Source organism: Dreissena polymorpha, chromosome 3, assembly GCF_020536995.1.
Source record: "Dreissena polymorpha isolate Duluth1 chromosome 3, UMN_Dpol_1.0, whole genome shotgun sequence".
NCBI lineage: Eukaryota > Metazoa > Mollusca > Bivalvia > Myida > Dreissenidae > Dreissena > Dreissena polymorpha.
Genome location: NC_068357.1, coordinates 40032661 through 40057721, shown reverse-complemented (window position 1 = coordinate 40057721; position 25061 = coordinate 40032661). Strand labels below are relative to the sequence as shown.

General features: G+C 34.8%; 2 protein-coding genes across 5 annotated transcripts; one reads left to right on the top strand and one right to left on the bottom strand.

Moving 5' to 3' along the window:
- Positions 1-598: 598 nt before the first annotated feature.
- Positions 599-7830, top strand: LOC127873786 (D-aminoacyl-tRNA deacylase-like). Of its 2 annotated transcripts, XM_052417777.1 has the most exons (8): positions 599-708; positions 1285-1323; positions 1758-1837; positions 2747-2837; positions 3158-3260; positions 4538-4670; positions 6787-6872; positions 7623-7830. In XM_052417777.1, exons 3-8 carry the CDS (start codon positions 1795-1797, stop codon positions 7779-7781), a joined length of 615 nt encoding a protein of 204 aa, XP_052273737.1. In that variant the 5' UTR covers positions 599-708; positions 1285-1323; positions 1758-1794; the 3' UTR covers positions 7782-7830. The 2 variants fall into 2 exon arrangements, with proteins under 2 accessions (XP_052273737.1, XP_052273738.1); XM_052417778.1 differs by lacking the exon at positions 1285-1323 and having other exon boundaries at positions 634-708.
- A 2931-nt stretch (positions 7831-10761) lies between these two features.
- On the bottom strand, positions 10762-25045 carry LOC127873778 (uncharacterized). Of its 3 annotated transcripts, none has more exons than XR_008046380.1 (4): positions 24924-25044; positions 19785-20080; positions 12797-18527; positions 10762-12731 (listed from the first exon to the last, which is right to left on the bottom strand). XR_008046380.1 is itself a non-coding variant. In XM_052417754.1 (4 exons), the coding sequence occupies exons 3-4, from the start codon at positions 20063-20065 to the stop codon at positions 13658-13660; spliced, it is 5151 nt and encodes a 1716-aa protein (XP_052273714.1). In that variant the 5' UTR covers positions 20066-20080; positions 21292-21411; positions 24924-25045; the 3' UTR covers positions 10762-13657. The 3 variants fall into 3 exon arrangements, 2 of the variants coding, with proteins under 2 accessions (XP_052273714.1, XP_052273713.1); XM_052417754.1 differs by adding an exon at positions 21292-21411 and having other exon boundaries at positions 10762-18527; positions 24924-25045; XM_052417753.1 differs by having other exon boundaries at positions 10762-18527.
- Positions 25046-25061: the final 16 nt, after the last annotated feature.

The window sequence follows — 25061 nt, the reverse complement described above, 5'->3', positions numbered from 1 at the left end:
ACGTGGGATCTCACCAGTTGACAGGGATTTATGAAAAAGAATGTTGATAAAGTCAGAAAGTTCATGTCGCAGTTCCTTTAGTACCACTGGTCTAATCTGGTCTGGGCCTGCCGCTTTGTCTACCTTGAGGTTGCCTAGGAGTTTGAGGATGCCCACTTTACTGATGGAGATGTCCTCCATCTGGGGATAGCAGAGGAACTGACGAGGTATCCATCTGCGTAGCTTCTGCAAGCAGGACTGCTTCAGAGATAGGGGAGTGGTACCTGAGAATACAGACTGAAAAACTGTCGTGTGACATTTCTATTGTTCAGGTGTATGATATTTGAATTAAAATATGAATGGACAATTGTTTTTTAACGTTATCACGAATAACAATTCCAAAATACGTTTAAGTTAGTTGACCTTAAAGAGTAAACTGGGAGATTATTTAACAATACTTGGCTTGCAAGATGTGATTGGTATTCTGCAAAATTACAAGATGCGTTAAGGGTACACAAACTAGACAACACTCATAAATGTTTGAAGAAATCAGGTTAAAATCAAAACTGGTAATATTTTATTGTGTTTTTTCTATTGGTTGCCTCGTAGTGATTTGCGAATCTTAGTGTATGTTAGCCTCAATTGCACGAGTTTTGGCCCTTAGTTTTAAATCGGACATATTTTGATATTGACTTTCTATCTCTGTTCAAAGAAAAGTTTTTGTCTGTGGTAAGTTTTAAGTTTAATAAGTGATGCTTAGACATATCAATAATGTAAATTATAATAGGTAACGATGATTATTATATTAAAACACAGAAACAATAGTCAATAATAAATTACATTTCAATGATTTGAGTGTAGGGATAAAACCAAATTTAAAACTAGTTGCAATAATTCAACTCTAAGCTTTAATGCCCAATGGACTGCTTAGAGTTGCAATGCGCTCTCTCTTGTCCATGGGTGCAAAATGTTATCAACAATGCAAGGGTTAAGGAACACTGAAACTGCAAGAACTTATTAAAGTTTACCTATCTTAACCAAAAACTCATCCAAATGGTACCATTAAAGCAAGAAATAATTGATTTTATTGACTTAGGTTTTGTTTTGTACGCTGTATCTGCATATTGGAAAATTGACCCAATATTGGTTAGGTCGTAGTACACCAATATTTTGCACGTCGGGTTATGTGCTCCAGCCTATAAAGTCGATAACGATGTGGTATTCGATACAGAATACTCTGTTTCAAATTTAAACATAAACATGTCAGCGAGAAAAGTGTGTTGAAACATCAACTTTTTTTTTTAGGGTGCATGCAAAGGATAACATCAGTAGGTTGCCATTCAGGTAAATTTAACATGTTTATGGAGTTTATTTATTATTTTCCTCAACTTGTCTCGAACAAGGTCTGGTTAGTGAAGCGCATGGATTCGCTGCGCTGAACTGCACCCATGTTTATGAAGGGGTGCATATGGACTGCCAGAGCCGCCAGAGCAAAAATTATCAAAGGCTCTGGGAGTCCGTTTATATGGACTAATTTAAAACAGCAAAATTAAGTGACGAACAATGTTCAAGTTTTTCATCCATTCAAGTTTTTCATCCAAAGAATTTTCATCAAAGTAATTAATAGATGTCAATATTGCACTGTTTAACTTTCATTTTAAACAAATATTGAAAAGAATGGAACTAAAGATACAAATCATGCCACTTTTTTACATATCAAAAGCAAAATTTATAATATAGTTGAAAAAGATGCAAATATTTTTCTTGCACTTTTTCAGCCACAGGAAAGTATCTATTGGTGTTGTGGTGCGAGCAATGAAGGCAATTATTCAAAGAGTCACTGAGGCAACTGTAACAGGTAATCCACGAAAAATGTGTAGCTTTGTAGTATCGTAGAACTGTGGTTACTCTTACAGTAGTCCTATATTTTTGTACATTTACAAAAATGTTTGGCTGTCACATTTTTTTGGAATCAGAAAAACAAAAACAATTTGTAATTGTTTAGTGTCATGTCTTTGGTTAAAACCTTGGTCTCCAAGCACACCAAATAATCTAAAGGATGTATGCATGAAGTCATATAAAATGCAATTCAGGAAACTTTGCATTGTGAATGTGTTACTAATAATACAATTATATATTTAGAAATGTACTCAATAAATACATCTTTAAAGCTTGATGTTTGTTAGATTAATTGATTTATTAAGTGGTTTTAATATTAAATTAATATATTTAATATTTTAATATTAATATTCAAATTATAATGTAAAGCAAAACAATGTATAAAACAAAAACTCACAGTTTCAATCCTGGCTTCAACTGTTTGCAAATGCACTGGAATTTATCTTCTAAATACAAATGCATCTGGTGCAATATATTAAAATGTTTCCAACTGAATGATAATTTAAACATGAACTGGAAAGACAATTTATAAGCAAGTTGGAAGAGACAGTCCCAATTTTAAGAAACTAGAAAAACTTTTATATAATCATATTTTAATATGTTTTCAATAAATAAAGTCTCGAACAATAATTATTTCACCAAATATTAGGGGAATGATATTGTAAGTACCCAAACACAGAATTATTATATGGTAAATTAGTGAGTTTAAGTTAATATCATCAGACAACGATGTGTGTAATCTTTTCATAAAAGATCATTATGTTGTCATACAAATTAAATTATTTTGATGCCAAGCAAATACTTTTGTTTTGAACAGAATTTTGTATTAAGCTTTTGTTTGATCCAACGCTTATGATTGTGTACACAGTGGATGGCAATCTAGTGAGCAGCATTGGGAAAGGCCTATGTGTACTGGTTGGCATTGGACGGAAGGATGCAGCAAAAGATGCTGATTGGCTGTATGTTGACATAGCTATTATAAATATTGAAGATTTATTGTGTATTGTTTTTAATATTTATTTACTGGCATCAAAGTTTAAACTTGGGTAACTCATGTTCTTTATTTAAAATTACTTGTTCAACTCTCAAGAGTCTCTTCTGGTCATGTCATTTGAATGGCTTTCAAAAACGTTTATGGTCATTCATAAAGTGAAACATTAAGCGTAAAAATAACTTTTAAAAATATATAAACAAATATACCTTTTGATAAGATTGAGGTTATTGCAGTGCCTTTAGTTAATTTTTAAATTGGCATTTTTATTGGGCTGTTATTTTTCAGCGTGAAGAAAATAATTAATTTGAGGCTTTTTGATGGCGATGATGGGAAACGTTGGGATAAAAGTGTCAAAGATAAGAACTATGAAGTGCTTTGTGTCAGTCAGGTAAAATTATTAACCATTTGCATGCTGGGAAAGTTGTGGTCTGGTAAAATGTTGTCTGCTGAATTTCTAAAATTAGCATTTCCTTAGATTTTTATGCTCCCCCCAAAATATTTGGGGGGAGCATATAGTCGCCGCTTCGTCTGTCCGTGTGTCCGTCCGTGCACAATTTTTGTCCGGTCTATTTCTCAGCAACTAATGACCGGAATTCAATGAAACTTTATGGGAAGCTTCAATACCAAGAGGAGATGTGCATATTATCAGTGGGTTCTGGTCAGATGATTTTTCACAGAGTCATGGCCCTTTGAAATTTTCCATTAACTGTACATATACTGCAATTCTTGTCTGGGCTATATCTCAGCAACTAATGACTGGAATTCAATTAAACTTTATGGGAAGCTTCACAACCAAGAGGAGATGTGCATATAATCAGCGGGTTCTGGTCGGATGATTTTTCACAGAGTTATGGCCCTTTGAAATTTTCCATTAACTGACATATACATGTAGTGCGATTCTTGTGCGGGCTAATTCTCAGCAACTAATGACCGGAATTCAATGAAACTTTATGAGAAGCTTCACTACCAAGAGGAGATGTGAATATTATCAGTGGGTTCTGGTCGTATGATTTTTCACAGAGTTATGGCCCTTTGAAAATTTCCATTAACTGTACATATAGTGCAATACTTGTCCGGGCTATTTCTCAGCAACGAATGACCGGAATTCAATGAAACTTTATGGGGAGCTTCACTACCAAGAAGAGATGTGCATATTATCAGTGGGTTCTGGTCGGATGATTTTTCACAGAGTTATGGCCCTTTGAAATTTTATATAAAAAATTCTTGTCCCCCCAACTGCTGTGCCCTCAAGACGTTTGCTTTTATCTGAATATATAGTCTAATATTGTGACAAAAAAAAAACCTTTGGGCAGCATCACCCGTCTCCGATGGTTTCTTGTTTTCAAAGAAAACTATCAGAATAGCAAACAGTTTGGATCCCTATGAGACGCCACGTTATCTGGATCCAAACTGTTTGCAAAAGCCTTCAAATTCGGTTCCAGCACTGAAAGAGTTAAACAGTTTTTAAGTTGTTTACAGCTTTGGAGTCCACGAAAAGTATTTTTTATTGTAAAAATAGCTTGCCAAAAAAGTTAAGCTAGAATAAAAAAAGCTTTAAAGTTATTGTAAATACACCATTTAATAAGTGTAGAAATTACTTTGCCTGATGCTTAAGTTGAAGCTCAAATATGTATAAATATATACATTACTTATCATACATTTCAGTTTACATTGCACACAATTCTGAAGGGAAACAAGCCTGATTTCCACAATTCCATGGGGCCTGATGAAGCACCCATATTCTATGACAATTTTATTCAGCTGATGAAACAGAACTACTCAGAAGATAAAATTAAAAGTAATTGTGGATATTCATGTATATATTATATTCATTGTATTTAAATGCAAGATCATCAAATGACTGGAGTGAAAGGGCCTGCAGCTTGAAATATTTACAAGGAGCATAACTTTGTATGGCATGGACTGATTTTCAAATAACTAAGCACAAGTTATCAGAATTATTAGACCCAGTCTCAGCTGCTAGAACCGGGGCCCTTGGTGGACGATCAATGTCAGTTTTTTAAGGTCAAAGGTCAAATTAAAAAATCAATCCTTAACACTTTGTCAGGGTATTGTTTTGTCCCTCATCTACCGGTATGTTTTTAAAAAAAAACTTAACAAAAGGGATCAGAATGATGTGATAAAGTGTTGGCTGGAGCATAATTTTGATCATCATGAAGTGGTTAACATAATGACAAGCACTGTTGCTTGCAAGCACCAGGTCCCTTAGATGACTATTCCCCCCTGTCCATGGTCAAAATTCAAAACGGTCCCTTAAACTTTGTGCAATGTGGATGGATTGTTAAAATGGCTGGTTATGAGCTGGAGTGTCAAGCACAAAAACGAAGTGCATTTAAGCTAAAGGTCATGGTCGCCATGGTGTAGAGGATATGGTGTCCTTAACAACCAGGAGTTCACTGGTTCATTTCCCACTGTGGGAGCATTCTTTAGTTCTCCCCCATAGACAGAAAGTACTGGTTCTAGACCCAGGAAACGGACTTGAGAGCATTTCAAATAAGCCTTAGACTTTTGATGCAATCAATCTAAAATAAATAGGATTAAACTAAACTTAAGGTCATGGTCACATTTCAAGGTGAAGTTTAAAGAATCAAATGCTCTTTGAAAACATTTTCCACATGGTTACTTGTTCAAGCAAACTTGGAGGAGGTGTTGAGTATTGTGCCTTGTTCCAATATCAAGGTCACAGTAACTGTTCAAGATCAAAGTTCAACACTTAATCTAGAGAATCACTTTGTCCAGCATACATGTAGATGGATTTTCAAATAAGGTCAGTTGTCAAATATTAGAAACTTGCATATTTTTTTAACATAAATGGATTCTTAAATACCTTTATGAAATTGGCAGGTATTGATTGATGCAGTGGTCTCTCTGTCAAGGTCACAATGGAAGGTCCAAGGTCAATAATCTGGAGTATCAAAAAAAGAAAAGAAATTACTTTGGAGAGATGACGCACTTGCTATGATGGAGTGTTGCACTGAAAAACAAGTACCTTAAATGATTTAAGGTACTTGTTTTTCAGTGCAACACTCCATCTTAGCAAGTGTGTCATCTCTCCAAAGTAATTTCAATTTTTTTTTGATACTCCAGATTATTGATCTGGACCTTCCAGTTAAAGTTAAATCAAAGATCAAAATGCAAGCTAAAATTTAAAATAATAGCAATCAATTAATACAGGCCACTCTTTTACATGAGAATAAATAATTGAGCCTTTAATTTTGACAATCGCAGTCTTGTGAAGAATATGAATGCTTTTTAAGTCTTCCTAGGCGCCTATTAATGGTAAACGTTTAGTGAAAGCTATTTGCAGTATTTTGAGATAAACTTCAAGAAAAATATGGTTTTATCATGTTATTTACCAATGGACATTTCATTTATAGGTGCCATATTGAAAATGAATAAAATAAACAAGCCAGAAAAATCACTCATCTCCTATTTCGAGATGTCATAAAACTAAAGCCACACAACTTGTGTTGCTGATTATTATCCCCCGCCATAGGCGGAGGGATATTGTTTTGGCGTAGTCCTTCTGTCTGGCACTTTTGTGTCCGGAGCCATATCTTGGAACTGCTTTGGCAGATTTCATTAAAACTTGGTATATGAGTATATACAATATATGGATAAGAGGATGATGCACGCCAAATGGCATTTTACACCATCTGTTAATAACGGAGTTATGGCCCTTTGTATCTTAAAAAAATGCTTTTTGTGTCAAATATAACACTTTTGTGTCCAGAAGCATATTGGCGTGGGACATCAATTCAACGAATTTGCTTGTTTGGTTAATTCTCTACCCATGTTAGTTTGTATTTAACCATCTCCAAAGAAAGACCATTCATGTTATCTTCCATTGATTCATCTCTCTGCATGTTTATTTTCCTCCCTGTGGTCTTCAGATGGAGTGTTTGGAGCCATGATGCAGGTGCACATACAGAATGATGGGCCGGTCACCATACCACTCGAATCTCCAGAAAACTTGCCGGTATCAAAGATTGACAATGGCTGTTGAACCATTTTAAATATAAGTGTGCCTTTCTTTGGGAATATGGGACTTAATGCGTTTGGCCAAAGTGTCATCCCAGATGAGCCTGTGCAGTCTTTCTTAGGCTTATCAGGGATTCGCTTTGATGTATTTTTATGTTTCAAGGAAGACTCTTCTTAATGAAAATAAAATTTATCTGGGGTAACACGTTATGCACATGACTTAAGCCAGGTTTTCCCATGGACTCTTTTACAGATTTTATATGATCTGTGACAAAACCACTTTGGTTGATATGTCTTTTTCGATTTAATTGAAGGTGTTCAGTATCCCATATATGACTGGATTCCTAGATGTAAAATATAGACCTCTAGCTTATCAAATTCATTTAAAATGAGATGGCAACATATCTTAATTGAATATTTTTTTTGCTGATATCTGTGCTTACCACAAAATCTATTAAATTACAAAGTTGACTCTTTGATTGGATGCAATGCCATTGGATCTGATAAAATTCTTTGATTTTCAAGGAAAATTGATTTCAGCTTTTTGTGTACGTAATTGTTAAATGAGTCATGATATAATTCTACATTTGATAAGATCCAGTTGGATCTGATAATCATAACATGGCTTTAATATAAACATTATGTTGGATGATATAAAGGAAATACAAATATTGTAAAATAAAAAATAACATCAGTACTAAGTAAGGTATAAATTCTATCACAACAACACAAACCAGATTTTTTTCAGGAGCCAAAAGTTCGGAAGTACCAGGATTGCAAAATTACTTCTAGAAACCAGTCAAGTTCTAGTCTTGCCTCAAACCAGTCTTGCTCCAGCCTCAACTCTGAACCAGCCTTCAAAAGTGATACAGCAGTCGAAACACAAGATTCCGCAAAAGACAGTTGATTTTTGTTTTTGTAATTTAATGAATTTTATTAAAATGTGTGGGTCACAGTATTTTAGTTACTGAATATTACATGTGTATGTATGTTTGTCTAATGTTGTAGAATAAACAATGCTACGACAATTAAATGCATCTCTAAGGCTAATTTCAACATACTGGCAAAAAAAATGAATCTATATGATATACATTTTATATACGCCCGTTTTTAAAAAAAAGGGACGTATTAAAGTTTGACCTTGGCGGCGGGCGGGTGGCTCCACAGCAGTTTCTGCTCTCTAATTCAAATAGTTTTTATCCGATCTTCACCAAACTTGGTCAGAAGTTGTATCTAGACAATATCTAGGTCAAGTTCGAATATGGGTCATGCAGGGTCAAAAACTAGTCACAGGGTCACTTAGTGCATTTCAAGCATTTAGCACGGTGACCGCTCTCTAATAGAAGTAGTTTTCCTTCGATAATCGCCAAACTTGGTCAGAAGTTGTTTCTAGACAATATTTAGGTCAAGTTCGAATATGGTTCATGCCGGGTCAAAAACTAGGTCACAGGGTCACTTAAACCATTTCAAGCATTTAGCATGGTGTCCGCTCTCTAATTGAAGTAGTTTTCATCTGATCTTCACCAAATTTGGTCAGAAGTTGTGTCTAGACAATATCTACATGTAGGTCAAGTTCAAATATGGGTCATGCCAGGTTAAAAACTAGGTCACGAGGTCACTTAGTGCATTTCAAGCATTTAGCATGGTGTCCGTTCTCTAATTGAAGTAGTTTTCATCAGATCTTCACCAACTTTGGTCAGAAGTTGTGTCTAGATGATATGTAGGTCATGTTCAAATATGGGTCATGGTAAAGTTATCAAGTTGTCCAAAGCCTTAAAACGGGCGTATCAGTTTGGCACTCTTGTTTACATTTACAAATATAGGTAAAAACAACATATTGCTATATATGCTTTTTATCATATTAAAGTAACATTACTACTCAAAATCAACGAAAATTTTGTACAATATTTCATAAAATAAAGCTTAGCAATTAAAAAGCATTGTTCTTTATGGCAATTGCCGAAATTTCAACGCCGGATGTGGTCTGGTAAAATACATGTTTGTGAATACAAAATGCTCGTTTTTATTATGGTTTTAACATGGTACCATTTTAGTGTTTGTGTGTCGTATGAATAGATATATTCGCAGGAAATTAACATGGAATTTAGTGTGACCACAAATACATAAAAATGAGCATTTTGTATCTACAAAAATCTATGTAATCATACCACATCTAGAAATTGTGGCTATTGCTATAAGGAACACTGATTGTTTAGGTGTTAACTTTATTTTACGAAATACTTTACGCAATTTTCGTTGATTTTGAGCGTTATAAAGACTTTAAGCACATGACCATAAGACAAATTTTGATGGAAAAACAGTAAAGCCATGCAGAAAATAATGTCATCATTCTTTGCCATGCGGCGAGGAACCCCTACCCCCCCCCCCCCCAGTAATGTCGGAATTTGAAAACACTATGGATATCTGCCTGTTTGTAGACAAAAACTTGTTAGATGTTTTTCCTTCAATTTTCAATGTACTATATACAAATTGGATGGCAGTTTTCCTTGGGATTTCAAGTTCTGATTACATTTGGCACCAGAGATATTCTAATGTCAGCCACTCTAGTGGTGATTACCTATGGGCAGTTAACCGCATGACAGACAATAGATTTATTACATATTTAAACATTTTTTAAATTTACTTTGCGATATTAAATTGGTAAATACTTCATTTGCAATACAACATATAATATGTTTATATGGGCCATGCTCTGTGAATTTAATGGGTTTAATGAATGTATGTAGTGTCGTCCCAGATTAGCCTGTGCAGTCCACACAGGCTAATCAGGGTCAACACTTTCAGCCCAAACTGGATTTTTGCAAAGAATTATATTTTTATAATGAAAACATACCATATCAGCGTCAAGTGTCTTAGCTTTTTATAATGAAAACATACCATATCAGTGTCAAGTGTCGTCCCTGACATTTACGCACATGCATTAAACCCCCTTTTCACAGAGCAGGGCTCATGTTCTTTATAACAATCTAAATTGTCAGTAAAACTGAACTCCTAGGGTGTTCATTTAAAGGGGCCTTTTCACAGATTTTGGCATGTATTGAAGTTTGTCATTAAATGCTTTATATTAGGGATGGCAAACCAAAGCAAATCCATAACTGGTTAACCTGTTTCACTATTCAAGCGGTTAACCGATTAACAGACTGTCTTTGTTCCACATAAATTATTTTAAAAAATCCGAAAAACGTATTCGTTTACAAAGACCTATAAAATATGTATTTTATAGGTCTTTGACATTTATAAACAATTACATGTAAATGCAAATATACTCTACTTTGTTGATTGTCTTGCAACCTAATTACTTTAACCATTTTGTCACTTAAATACTGTTTCTTTACAAATTGTGTTGGTCATTTAAATTTGGGAATTCAAATTCTAAATTTAATATACATTTTGAATCTAATACATAACTCATTTCCTACATTTTATATATGCTTGTCGGTGAACTGTGATATTTCTTTGTTGTAATATTAGCTTCATGTCATTTACACATAATTATTGTTCTACATCTTGATCAATACAAACTGGTGCAGAATTTTATATATGTGGTGTTTTATTAACACCCATTATTCTTTAAGAATTACGTGCATTAACTGTTTGCTGATAATAACAATTGTCAATTAGCGTAAATATATTTTGCAATGGGCAAAGTGGTTTTCAAACCTCAATAGAATGTAACTTGCTAAGCAAACACACTGCAGAGTATGTGATAATTGCTCGTGTGCCTGCTCATAAATCCGCTGCATCCCGATGGTTTTCAACTCTAATCGATTTTGACCCACAGGGGGGCATCACGGGGTGGTAATTGCCGATAATTTGCGATCAGATAAACAGATTAGCCAATACAATAAAATAAAGTAAAACAAAACTTACGATTTGAGCATTTATTGCGTTCAACTAAAAAATGTGTTTTCTGCAAGAGTAACCGAATATTAATTATGTAATCGGTTAAACTCCTTAAGAAACGGATAACTGGTTAACTGATTAACCGTTGCCATCCCTACTTTATATTGATAAATGTTAACCTTGGGTCTCAAAATCTCCTGTAAAAAAACACAAATACAATTAAAGAATTTTTTAAAAAGTAACACTCAATGGGGCTTGAACCACTCACTCCTGGAGCCATGGAGCAAAAGTCTACCGCTCTATCCACTACACCATCCGCTCTCATACCATGACGAATGACTTTTTTACTTTATATATGCAATCCTCATAGTATCAAAAAATACGACAACAACAGAATTCTCCAAATTATTCAATCGTTTCGCGTTGCAACGCTTTATAATGTTCAGCATTTTAAATTGTCAAAAGATGCACATAATGGATATTTTAGAGCATGGTAAATGCTCAGTATTACTGTTTCCTCACAAATATCATAACTTCAAGGAAAATTTACGAATCTGAAACAATTTTTTTCAATTTTGTCCATTTACCAAAGCGTGAAAAGGCCCCTTTAAGTTGCTTTAAGTAAAGTGTTTTTGTTAGGCAGATATACCTCACAAAGAAAAGTATTGTGAAAGCCATCAAGATACATGTCAGATTGTTGTAAAACAAATCAAAGCATTCTGTTGTTAGATTCCAAAACCTTATTCATAACTTTGGAGATTTGTCTTTAAATTATTGCTGGAGGTCAAAGTGGATATGATATGGTGTAATGTTCATGACAGGGAAGTAACCCGTTTGTTCCTTGCTATAGTTGCTTTTTTTAGGTTTCCCCCCAAAACGCACCAAGTAATTATTTTACCTAGGAAATGGACTGTGAGTGCCTCAACAATTCTTAGGCTTTCAATTTTATCTACTTTAAACAAGTAGTGTACCACTAAATACTAATAATCCAGCTGAACCTGAACTGTGTAAGTAATTTGGTGAACTGACAGCAGTGATAGGAGTGAAAAGTGTTTAAACTGCCAAAATATAGGAAAGGTATGAGTGACGGTCTGATTGTTGTGTGTGTGTGTCAGAAGGAGTAAAGCTGCTGACAAAATTAAAGTATGTAACATAAAGGAGCAATGGTATCAAGAGTTATGATTCTTGTGTACTGCAACTCCATTGGATTATATGTTTTTACATTTGAAGTTTAATTTCAATATATCTGCTAGTTTTCCAATTGTGTCCTGAGCAAGTCACCCAAAAGCAGCACAAGTGACCAGCTGTAAAATAATCCAGCATACAACATTTTTTTCTGTGCTAGAGTATAATGATGGCACAATACCCCTAATGGAAGCCTGGTTAGTATTGATTCATTGGCTGATATTAGTCCTTGACCAAAATAAGGTCAATGTCGAGGTAGAAAGGATGTCACATGATGTGAGTGTGCAAAGAGTTTGACGTAAAAATCAAAGATTTATCAAACAGTCGAATCGGCTTTACCAAAAATGATGATCTCTAAATTATGTTAAGTCCAAGGTCAGATGAGGTAGGGTGACTTTAGAGGTATCAAAGCTTTTCATCAAGCAGTATTGATGTGTGAGGAAATGTGTCATATGGGGTTAAGCAAGAATTTTGACCTGAATAATCCAAAATTAGGACAATATCAAGGTCAAAATGAAGTAAGGTGATGTGGGTGTATTGATTGTGATCAAAGACATCAACTACAAGCATACAAGCTTTGGAAGAAGGAATTATTGATTTTCGATAAAATACACCCTTTGTTGTGAACCAAGAATTTGGACCCTTTAAGTAAGTCCAAAAGTATGACCATGTGAAGCTGAAAATGAGGTTGATATGGATTGTGTTGAACGTTTTACTAAATAACATCCATGCAAGTATCAAAGCTTTGTAGTGTGTGATATTGTTGTTAGATAAAACCTGTCAAATTGGATTAACTAATAATTTAAACCTGGATTATTCCTACAGGAGATCAATGTCCAGGTCAAAATGAAGTCGGGTACTAATAATTTAAACCTGGATTACTCCTACAGGAGATCAATGTCCAGGTCAAAATGAAGTCGGGTGTAAGTGTTGTATAAAAACAGCATATAATGATGTATATAACTTAAATTTTATATCAACATTACAAACTTGTAAATGTGAATCATACCATATTACAACATATTTCATCAACACATAACATGGTTTGCGAAGCATCAAGCACATATAAATCTGAATATTTCTACCTTCATACAATGCATTTCTGATGAACTATTTCCATATTGATAGTACAATGAACAATAATTTACAAACATTAAAGCACTATTTTCATGCAAGAGTTTTGATGGATATGTTTACCTTGATCAGGATGTTTTCATTTCTATGGGTACATTTGGTAATTTTGTTCATATGTTTTCAAATGATTTGTATTTTTTATAAATAAGTTCTGAGTAAAAAAGGGAACAACACTTAATGGCAAAAAAATAAAAATTATGTTCTGATGTATTGAATTATATTACACCTTTGCTTGTTATTTCCAAGAAAAATCTTAAAACAATACACAATTGTTGCCGTTTTCATAACATGGGAACATATTCATGTTTGAAACAAGTACGAACTTAATGATATACCCAGAAAAACACTGTAATCAAAATGCTTTTACTTCAATACAGGTTACACACTCTACTTCTATATTGATGGCATATGCAAAAGACTTTCATACATATATGACACAATGAATTGGCGATCAGGATATAGCAATCAATATACCATACATTTTTATAATAAGGTTATGATTTTTTATATGAAATTGAAAGCAGTGATAAGAAAATGAAATGAAAACACGTCAATAACCAATGAAACACATCATCAGTTCATTTTATCAACAACAAATTTTTACAAACTGGGGTCTAGACCTGAGGATTTCTTACTTTCATTAACACTCTGTTTCTCAATTTTTGGCTGAATTTTCCTTCCTTTTATCTTCAAAGTAGCATTAAGATTCTGGATTTTTACTCCCAGGACCGGTTTTGGCAGTATTTTTCTATAGGATAGTCCCCCGGGAAGGTTGCTGCTGACAGTGGGAATACAGTTATCTATGTTATCTATGCATGGTAACATAGTGGTCTCTGTTGAAATTGTAGAAACAGCTGTTTTCATTGGTACCTGCATTATTGGATTCACTTGTTTAGATATTTTTTTAACTTTTGACATTATTCTTTGTTGTTTCCTAGGTTGCCCCAAGCGGCTGATTCTAAGCCTTTCTTTCAGCTGGGTCCTCTGAATAAGCAATTCTTGGAGATATTTGTTTAATTTGTCCATGAATTGTTTCTTTTCACTTTCAGTGTAATTATGATACAACATGTTTATATGATTGCCTCTTCTGTCGTCTTCTGTTTGATTATTTTTGTCAAATTTCTTTAAAAGTTCTCTAGCCTTTTTATCTAAAATGCCTTGCATAGTTAACTTCGCAATACTTACATTCATTACCCTAATCTCTTCCTGGAGGCATTTTCTATCAACATATGTTGGCCTAGCTTGTGTATCTTTGGCACCTGCAGAGGGGCTAGAGTCACTGTCATCTCCAATTTCTATAACATCACTGATGAAAGAATCTCTGATTTCATACATATTTTGAGACATTGTTTCAGAATTGCAAGACCTTTTGCGAGATGTGCTTGTTGATTTTACTGAACTGTACAGTGAAGCTTGTTCAGTCTCACTATGCATTATTTTGTCCACTGTAGTGGAAACGCTGGGAAAAAACCTTCTTTTCAGAATTTCTGTCAAGACAGGTGTTTTTGTTGCCAAAGAAGGAATATCTTTGTCTAAACAGATACTGTTTTCTCCATGCGATGTTTTTACTGCACGAAAAGTGTCACTAGAGTCTGATTTTGAAATTGCTATATTGGACACATTGTTCTTACCGTCTTCGTCTGTATCCGAGCTAGAATAATTTGAATCACACTCTGACGTGACACTAGCTTCTTTCAGCTTTCTTTTTGTTCCAACGCATGTGCGTTTGCTAGGAACTAGTTTAGCCAAAACCTTCATATCCTGTTCTGAAGATTTTGTTTTGGCTGTTTCATCTGCTTTTTTCTCCTCTTCATTACCTGTATTGTCCTTCATATGAATGTTTTGAAGCCCTTCTGAACCCTTTTGAGTTTCATCCCGTGCAATGTTTACATTTACAATTACACCTGTCTGACCGTGCAGGATGCTCAAATGAGATGTCATATGATTCTCTTCTGAAGGAGAACTGTCCTCACATGGCATACCATCCAATTTGGTACTGGGCTTTATAGAATTGACATGACTGCCCGACAATACTCTTAATTTCTTCTTCACATTTATCAAAGGTTCATCTTCATCATCACTATGTTGACCAATACTCAATGAGTTAATTGGCTCAATTTTGTCACACATCCATGAATTGCTTTTCTCTCTGCCTTTGTTTTTCCACACAAGTGTTTGAAAGGGTCCTTGGCCAATAAAATGAGCCCCCTCGGAGTCAGTAGATGTACCTGTTACACTGGGCTTCATTCCAGAAGGGACTGTTAGCAAAGATGGTTGCTGCTTAGGTTGGCTCTGACCCATCAAATGGGTTAACAATTCTACACGATATCTAACAATATCGACTGACGTGGGACTAGAAAACTTCTTGCTTTTATTCTTGTGTAATTTGTTTGTTATGGGAGTTATGTGGACAGGAACTGGTGCAGAGGTTGCCGGATTTAGAAATGGCAGAGAGCCAAGACTTAAATGTGGTTTAATGTATTTCTGTGCACTTGATTGTGGTTTGGAGCAGGACGTATTGTTATAATTCAAGGCAGTTGTAAGGCAGTTACCACTTGTCGTGAAAATGCCCACTGAGACAGTGGTAGTCTGAGGTCCAGACATGTCTGATTTTAAAGTGGAAACTGATGGGGGTATGCTAACAGATCTAGTTGAGGGCAACATTGGACAAAGTACTGATAGTGGTTTACTGCATGTACTGAATGTGAAGACGGGCGAAACTACTGGTTTCTGAATCGCATTTTGTATAGACATGCTGGAAGAAACTACCGATAACTGGCTGCTACATGTAGATGCTGTAGACAAGCAAGTAGAAAGTTCTGGTAACTGCTTCCCAGATAGAGTTGACAAGACAGTACAGGTAGCATGAGCCACTGGTAACTGATTTCCTGATACTGCAGGCAATATTGAAGGAACAAACTGGTGCGCAAACCCTGTTGATGAAAAGGTAGGACCGTCAGATAATTGTTTTTTAAATCCAGTCGACAACATTGTAGGAACAAACTGTGACTGGTGACCGAACCCTGAAGACAATATTGTAGGAACTCCAGATAAGCTATTTCCAAATCCTCCTGATAATGTAGAACGAACAACTGGTAAACCTTGATTCTTTCCTGTAGATAACACTGCAGCAGCTACAGGTAAAAATTGCTCAAACCCAGTAGACAACAAGGTAGAAAGTACTGGTGACTGATTTCCGTACTGAGTCGACACAATTGTAGGAGACATTTTGTTGTCCACATGCATGCTTGAAGTAACGGTTTCCAAAGAACCAACAGAACCAAACTTTTCTGGCATTTTTGTTTGAGATTCTTTTATTGGTAAAGGGATGTTGCATGTAATGTTGCCTACCCTCTGAAGAACAAGCTCGCATGATTTTCCCTGTGTAATGTTTTGTTTCTTAAGGTCATCATAAACATTTACTTTGACAACACTGTAAGAGTCATCAACATTCTTGATTACAACTTTTGTACTGCTACAAGGCGAAATAACATTGGGATTCGCCACAACAGATGGCGAAACAAAATTGGGATTGGCCACAACAGATGGCGAAACAACATTGGGGTTCGCCACAACAGATGTTGAGTTTCTAATACATGACAAGTCGGTGTTTTTATTACGTATACAAAAACGTCTACGTTTAGCACATGAAGCATCCGATTTACATTTTTTGAATGGCGAAATATATTTACGAACAATAGATGGAGGCACAACAATGATGTCCGGGTTTGGTATAGCTGTTGTGCTTTTAGCAGTAATGTCCAATGATGATGAAGCGAAATATGTGCTTGGCAAACAATCTTGGTTTGCAAATGATTCTTCTAAACATTTGGGCAATACTTCCGTTGTTTTATCACCATAAGCATCGGAACTGTGTGTGATGTCCACTTTTTCTTGCTTGATTGGCTGATTGGGAAATACTTTCATTGGGCTTTGGGAGTTTGATAACACTGAAATACTGACAGGGACACGATCAGAAGTCTCTGAATTAATTACCTCCTTATTTTGCTGTTTGCAAAGAATACCAGCATTATCTTCACATTCTTTATAGTACATGGCAATTGTTCTTCTGTCATCAATTTCTGCTTCATGTGACGACCTCTTCCTAAACAAAGGTTTCCGGTTGTGTACAGCACATTTTGTATTGGGCTCAGCATTTGATTCATTAACAGCATTGTTTGTAACACTAACTTCAGGTTCTGAATGAACAGTATTTGCATCCAGATGTTTAACACGATTTTCACTGTTCCTTTCATTAGATATATAATTGCATTCTTCTTTAATTGTAAGAATGGTCACTGAAGGACTTTCATATACAGCTGAACTGGTAATGTTGCTTGTAAATGCACTATTGCAATCTCTTTCACAAGTGATGTCTACAGATGGATCCTTGTTTTTCATGCTTTCTCCTTCATCTTTTTCATGATCTTCAACATTTCCAAAGTTTTCTTCCCCAACTTTTGATTCTTTGCTATGCTCAGGTTCGATTTTCACACATACTTGTTCTTGGACAGTTTCTGAAGTTTTGTGTTCACTCACTCTAATAATAGGAGACCAATGATCAGTTTTATGACCATTGTCACTTGCATGATTTTCAGTTCCTGCAATTTTGTTTACAACAGATGGTCCATTATTATTAGCAAGCATGTGTTTGGATTTGTGTAATAAATGCTGGTAGCTAGTTCCAGTTTGGTCCTGGTTTTTGCTCACATCATTTTCAGTGCTTGTCAGACACTTTGCTTCATCAGACGGATTGTCTACAAAATCCACATTGTCATATGAGTTATTGCAAGTGTTTCTGCTAAGTTCATTACCAGCAATTTTGGCAGATATCAATTTGTCACCTGAATGATCATGTGAAATGTTGATTGAAAGCTGTTCATCACTAACAGAGTCACAATACTCATCCAGACAAGTGTCTTCAACTTGTTCAAATTCCTCAGAAGAATTTCTTATCTTAAGTTGAGTACCTTCATCGAGTTTTGTGTTGTCAACATTGGGTTTCTCACAAGTGTTTGAGCTAAGGTCTTCATTTCTTGCACATCTATTAAAAGTTTCAGTTCTTTTAGCTAATTTTGTGTTGTCCAAAGTGCCCATTGTATTATCTTCAGGACACTCATTGGTCCTACCACTTTTATTTTTAACTGATTTCTCTACACTATGATTCTCACCTATGCAAGGCTGCTCACTGTATTTGTTGTGTCCTTCATTACTAGCAGATGCTGTCATGATTTTTGGCGAATCTTCAACTGTTCTGGCATTGTCATAAGTGGGATCTATTTTCCCCCTGTCCATTTCTCGCATCACAAGAAACTGAATATTAGAAGCAGGAAGGAAATCATATTGTGGTTCAACATACATAGCTTCGGTTGTAGTTGGTTTGGATAATCTTGCATGAACAGAACCTCCAATTGGGTCCAGTAAATAGGACATGTTTACTTTTTCTAAGGCTGTCTTCAGAACCTTGTATCTGAAACATTAAATATGACAATGAATTAATTAATATTTGTAGTTAATAATAAATATAAAGAAACAGAACATCTATGCTACCTCCATAATAAATTAATAACGATAGCACATACACTTAAATACACCATTATTGCTTTTTTAATTCCAGATCAATGTCAAATTTTAACTTTCACTTTCATGCCATGTTGCATTTGTTGTCCCATCAAATAGTCGAAATAATAAAAAATCAGCTGAAAATAAGTATTAACATTTACAAGTTTAATAACTTTGTAAAAAGAGAGTCACACTTAAGGTTCAAACTTAAGCTTTGCTTTTTCCTTCAATGTGTAGTTTGTGGTGATGAAAAATCATGTTCATACCTCTTATAATTTTAACAATGTTATCCAGACATAATTTTAGCATGAAATTAACAAAAGGCAAACTGTGCAATCATGACAGCATGGGTAATGTTAGATAAGTTCATTTGTATTGCACTTCCCTTTAATGAAATATATAAACCCCTTCAGGTTCAAGTTGATACATGTACCTTCATTTTTTTTTTAATATGTCCCCACATAAAATAACCATAACAATTAACTAAGGGCAATAACTCTGAAATTAATATATAAGCAAGAGTACGCACTCTTTTGCACTGTTATTTCCCTAATTGAACTATGTCCCTCTTAATTTTACGTTGATCCTTCTCATAGATGTGGAGACATGCCCAGTATAAAAGTTAAGCATGAAAATAAACACAGTGCAAAACCTTTAATATATCAAGACAAGAGAAATGGTTCTTAACTTAGTGGAAAGACAAATGGGCATAATTCTGCCAAAACTGGTTTCAGCTAAAAAAAAATTGTTTTATGATAATCTACATATTGAGGTCATTCAACTGTGAATTATTGAGCAAACTTTTCCCATTTTGAAAACACAAGCTTTAAAAGTATTTACAGACAGACAAGTGCAATTCTTAAAAAAAAAATTGATAGCCAGCTGCACAAACAACCTGATCCAGTACAGTATACAATCCATTCAAGTTTTAGACATGAAAAATAAATTAATACAAATAAAATAATAAAGGACGACTGGGGTATCCCCTCGATTTAAAGACCAAGTTTCCATTATACAATTTCACAGAATTGGGTTTACAATCATAATAAGCCAAGCTCTTTAAGAGACAATATTTCGAAGAAAGATTTGATTAATGCACACATGACAAACAAACTGATGACATAAGCTGAGGGAAGTTTGTCAAAACTTTAAGCTGTTATATTACCTTTGTGGGGTGCTGATTCTCTGTCCATACATAAAACCCACCATGAGTCTCAGTTCATCAGCGTCCAGACATGACAGTATCATGCGCTTCTTGGTCTGCACATCAAACACCCCTGTTGAAGCATTATCAACAGCCAACTCAAAGTGGCGCTTGTTCATTGCAGTGAACACTATTTGATGCATCGTCACGATGGTCCGGTCATTGGCTATTAGGTCAAGGTCACAGAGGATGTTGTTCTCCCTCAGTGCTCTGAGCTGACTCAACAGGAATTCACCAAGCATCTTTAAGTGAGATTTCTAAAAATATACAAATGGTCTTGAATACATGTACTTCCCAAGTTTAGGTTGTATAATAATATACAAGACAGAATGTGAAAAACATTGTATTCACAAATGTTTTTCAATCTTCTGTTTTTACTTATACATAGATTAAGAACACAAAACATCATCAAAGAAAACAAAAAATTGCTAATGTTCTTATATCCTTATTATTCTTTAATTTGAATGAAAGTGTCAATTTAAATGTTTAATTTGAGGCAAACTCAGAGCCTGCTGTATTTCAGTCCCACATATGTAAATTGGAATAAATGCATCAAATAACTTACATTTGACCCATTAAATAGAGATAAAACATTTCAGACAGATATGTTACAGTGCATGTATATTTTAGGTCCTAAAAAGCACCACACTACTTCTATTTGCGAGTATGTGTTTATGGCTTTTATGGCTGATTATACAGCTGTAATTTGGTAATATTCCAATTTGAAAACAACAATCTATTCCCAGAAATCATGTCCCAAAATTCTGAATTTATCAATTGACATTCAGATGCCTGGAAATAGAGCTGATACGTGAAGACATCAAGAGTTTTAAATTTAAATATCAATTTGACTGATATCTTCATGTTTAGTATTCACTGATCCATTTATGTTTTAACAATAACTCACAAGTAATAAATTAAGCGAGAATACTTTTTTACCAGTTTACAGTAAATGGACGCTTACATTTTCAAGTTCAAGGGTATTGGTCGTATCCCTAAGAAGACTGGGTGAGTCTTGCAAAATATTGTATATAAAATATATTTTTAATAAACAACTGGTAGCAAGATGAGTTGCAGATAATTGGTCAGTAACCACATTTTAACTTACTCTTTTGACCTGTTAATTCTTTTCAGCTCAGTTCAACAATAAAAAATCCCCATAATATTAATATCACTATAAATAACACTTCTCACAAATGTTCTTATATGGTAGAAGTATAACGCTGAAACTACTCGGCCATTCATGCTCGTACAATGAGTGATTTATGTTATACTTTACATAAGCAATCCTCTTAGTGTCACAAAAAATAACCAAAACAACAGAACTCTGATTGAATCGTTTCGCGTTGCAACGCAGTATAATTTTCAGGTCTTTAAAGGGACTGTCCAACAGATTAAAGCGTTGTTAAAAGCGAATCGATATTTTGGGAAACTACGAGGATTGCTTATATAGGTACAAATTACCTACGCATTCGACATGAGAGTGGATGGTCGAGTGATAAAGTCGGGAGACATTTCACTCCAAGCTTCCATGACTCTAGGGGTCAGTGGTTCGAGCCCTGTGGAGGTTGGGTCAGTGGTTCGAGCCCTGTGGAGGTTAACGTTTTTTCTTCTTTTTAAATTTTTTTTTTATATTTTTTACTGGAGATTTTTAGTTCAAATGTTTAAATTTATCAATATAAAGCATTTAAAGCATTAATGACAAGCTTTAAGTTTTATACATGCCAAAATCTGTTGGACGGCCCCTTTAAATAGTGATTTGATAGTGAAAATTATGTTTTCAGAGAATTCGATTTTTCGTTATAATTTGATTATTTTTCATTAACAAGAGCACCGCCTTGCGATGCAGACCGCTCATCTATTTTATTTTTAAAGGTGAAGGGACTCTCAATTTCAATCACAAAGGAGGGAGGGGTGGAGTGAAGAGGGGTGTATAGTGTGGGGGTGTGGACATTTATTACATTATCTTCCAAAAATGCGGGAAAAAAAATGCAAATTTTTTTTTTATAAAAATCGGGGATGGGGGGGGGGGAGGGGATTCTTGGGTGCGATGGTTGGACGGTATTTCAAAAATAAAATAATAAAAATAAATATTTGTGTTTTTTTAACCGTTTAAAAAAAAAAATTGGGGTCGGGGTGGGGTGGGGGGGTATAGTGTGAGGGGTGAGGGTGTGGTGGTCATTTGTGAGATGATCTTAAAAAAAAAAAAAAAAAAATAGGGGGGGGATTCGGGGGGGGGGGGGGGGGGGCACGGGGGATGGTTTGGGTGAAGTCTATTGTGGTATGTTAGGTAATAGTAGTTTTGTCAAAGTATCAATCAAATCTAATCATAAATAAAGAAGTTATGGCAATTTTAGCAAAATTTAATAATTTGAGTCAAGGTCATTCAAAGGTCAAGGTAAAATTCAACTTGCCAGGTACAGTAACCTCATGATAGCATGAAAGTATTTGAAGTTTGAAAGCAATAGCCTTGATACTTTAGAAGTAAAGTGGATCGAAACACAAAATTTAACCATATATTCAAAGTTACTAAGTCAAAAACGGGCCATAATTCCGTAAAAATGACAACCAGAGTTATGCAACTTGTCCTTTTACTGTACCCTTATGATAGTTTGCAAGTGTTCCAAGTATGAAAGCAATATCTATGATACTTTAGGGGTAAAGTGGACCAAAACACAAAACTTAACCAAATTTTCAATTTTCTAAGTATAAAGCAGTGTTCTGCCGTGAATCTTTACTGTTGGGGACAGGGACCCTTTAGGGTTAAAAAAGTGGGGACAAAACGGAAAAATCGGGGGACACAGAAATATATTTGTAGCAAAATCAAATTTTCAAAAACAAATTACCTTTTACTTGAACTCTTAAATTTGCTTGATTTCTTCTTAAAGCCACAGGATGTAACATTATAATTCAAACTTTTTAAAACTGTCAAACAATTGTCATTATATTTACAAAACTTTGAACAGATTTATGGTCATTGGACTCAGCATTGCGTGTCAAAGTACTTGTTTGATAATTAGAATTACCGTTAGTAAAGGCGTTTTCTTTTTTGTGCTTAATGCACAAACTGCATGTCATTTTGTTGTTGTCAAAAAGTGACCAAGACAATTTTCGAAGACAATTTGCCTGGAATGTACGTTTAGGAGCAGACTTTTTGTCATTGCTAAACGATGTTGGGACTTGGGAAGACTCTGTTGGGGTGTTGTTATTATTATCGTCATATTTTCTAATTTTATTTGCCGGAGGAAAAAAACTAAAATGGATTTTGTTTTCTTCAGCCGGTCACTTTCCACCATTTTGATAGGTGTGAAAATTTCCTTGATATCAGCTGATAGGTTGTTATAATTTCAACTTGCCATTGCAATAAAGTGTTATTAAAGTAAATTACCCATTGGCTGCAAAATGACGTCACGTCCAATGAAATAATTCGTTCTAGTTACACATTCACTTGATTACTTTACGACTTACAAATTGAATTAATTAGTTGTTATTCGTATTTCCTGTGCGCCCGCGGACCCATATACAGAAAACGGGTGGGGACAAATCTTTTATTTTTGCGCCAATGACGCAAGGGCGCATCCACGGCAGAACACTGTAAAGGGCCCATAATTCCGTCCAAATGCCAGTCAGAGTTACATAACTTTGCCTGCACAGTCCCCTTATGATAGTTAATAAGTGTTGCAAGTATGAAAGCAATAGCTTTGATACTGTAGGAATAAAGTGGACCTAAACACAAAACTTAACCAAATTTTCAATTTTCTAAGTATAAAAAGGGCACATAATTCTGTCAAAATGCCAGTCAGAGTTACATTACTTTGCCTGCACAGTCCCCTTATGATAGTTAGTAAGTGTTGCAAGTATGAAAGCAATAGCTTTGATACTTAAGGAATAAAATGGACCAAAACACAAAACTTAACCAAAATTTTCAATTTTCTAAGTATAAAAAGGGCACATAATTCTATCAAAATGCACGCCAGAGTTATCTTACTTTGCCTGCCCAGTCCCCTCATGATAGTAAGTAAGTGTACCAAGTTTGAATGCAATAGCATTGATACTTTCTGAGAAAAGTGGACCAAAACGCAAAACTTAACCGCACGCCGACACCGACGTGATGACAATAGCTCATTTTTTTTTTTCAAAAAATAGATGAGCTAAAAATGATGTTTGCACTAATTAATATCATAGCCACACGCGAACCACATGTGTATTGGATAACTTCAATTGAGTTTATATTTATTTTGAGACAATCCCCAAATTCCTGAATATGGGTAACCACATGTCCGTTATTCACTAAATCTCCAGTTGCAGCTTTCATGCTTATTTTATATGTTACGCATCAATTTGGTTTCTCAGCATTCTTACTTTTGTAAAAGACACATAATACTAAAATATTACATCAATGAACATTATGTTTACCAAATAAAATCTGCAAAATTCAAGAAACCATTTCGTCTGCACTTTTCCTGTCATCACAAAAACGGTGCGTACATAACGTGACCTTGTTTTGCTTTCAAAAAGAGAAACAGTTGCAAACATTGACACACGTCAACAAAAACATTAATCGACTTAACAATGATAGGCTTTTTGTATTCAATTCATAGAAAACTATAAATCTTAAAATAAATAAAAGTATTTCCAAAAAAACGTTTAAGCTATCCGTTACTCACAAAAATCCGCTATACACCAATCGACTGACACTTACTGTACGGTAAGTTTACTATCGCAATTGTGTTTGTATCGTTAAGATTATAAACACCAGTACAATGCAATTGTCAATTGAGTTTTTTTCGGTTTTCAAAACTATTTTTTTTAGTTTACAGAGTTTATAATGCTTTTCATTTGTTGAGAGAAATGTGAATATATTGTTGATATGAATTTATTTGATAACACATGATACATGTGTACCGGTACTGCTTTAGTGTAACACAGTTGCTTATTAGGTCTAGACGCTGAGCACGTATGATCGTAACTACAATGGTACGATATGTCTAGAGGACGAATGGTGCGATCTATTCAATACTTTGTGCAAAACGCTCTATTCAAAACTTCAATGCATACTTTGATTATTTCGGTTGAATGCATTTTACCGGGTCTACTTACTCTAAATAAATGCGTTACTGTAAGGTGTTTCGACTCAAACTTCAGGCAAAGGCCTCACGTTGAAGTTCTACAGTACTCATACTAGTTGGAGAAAAACGACCAATGAAAAAATGGGTAACAAAATTGTGAACCTACACA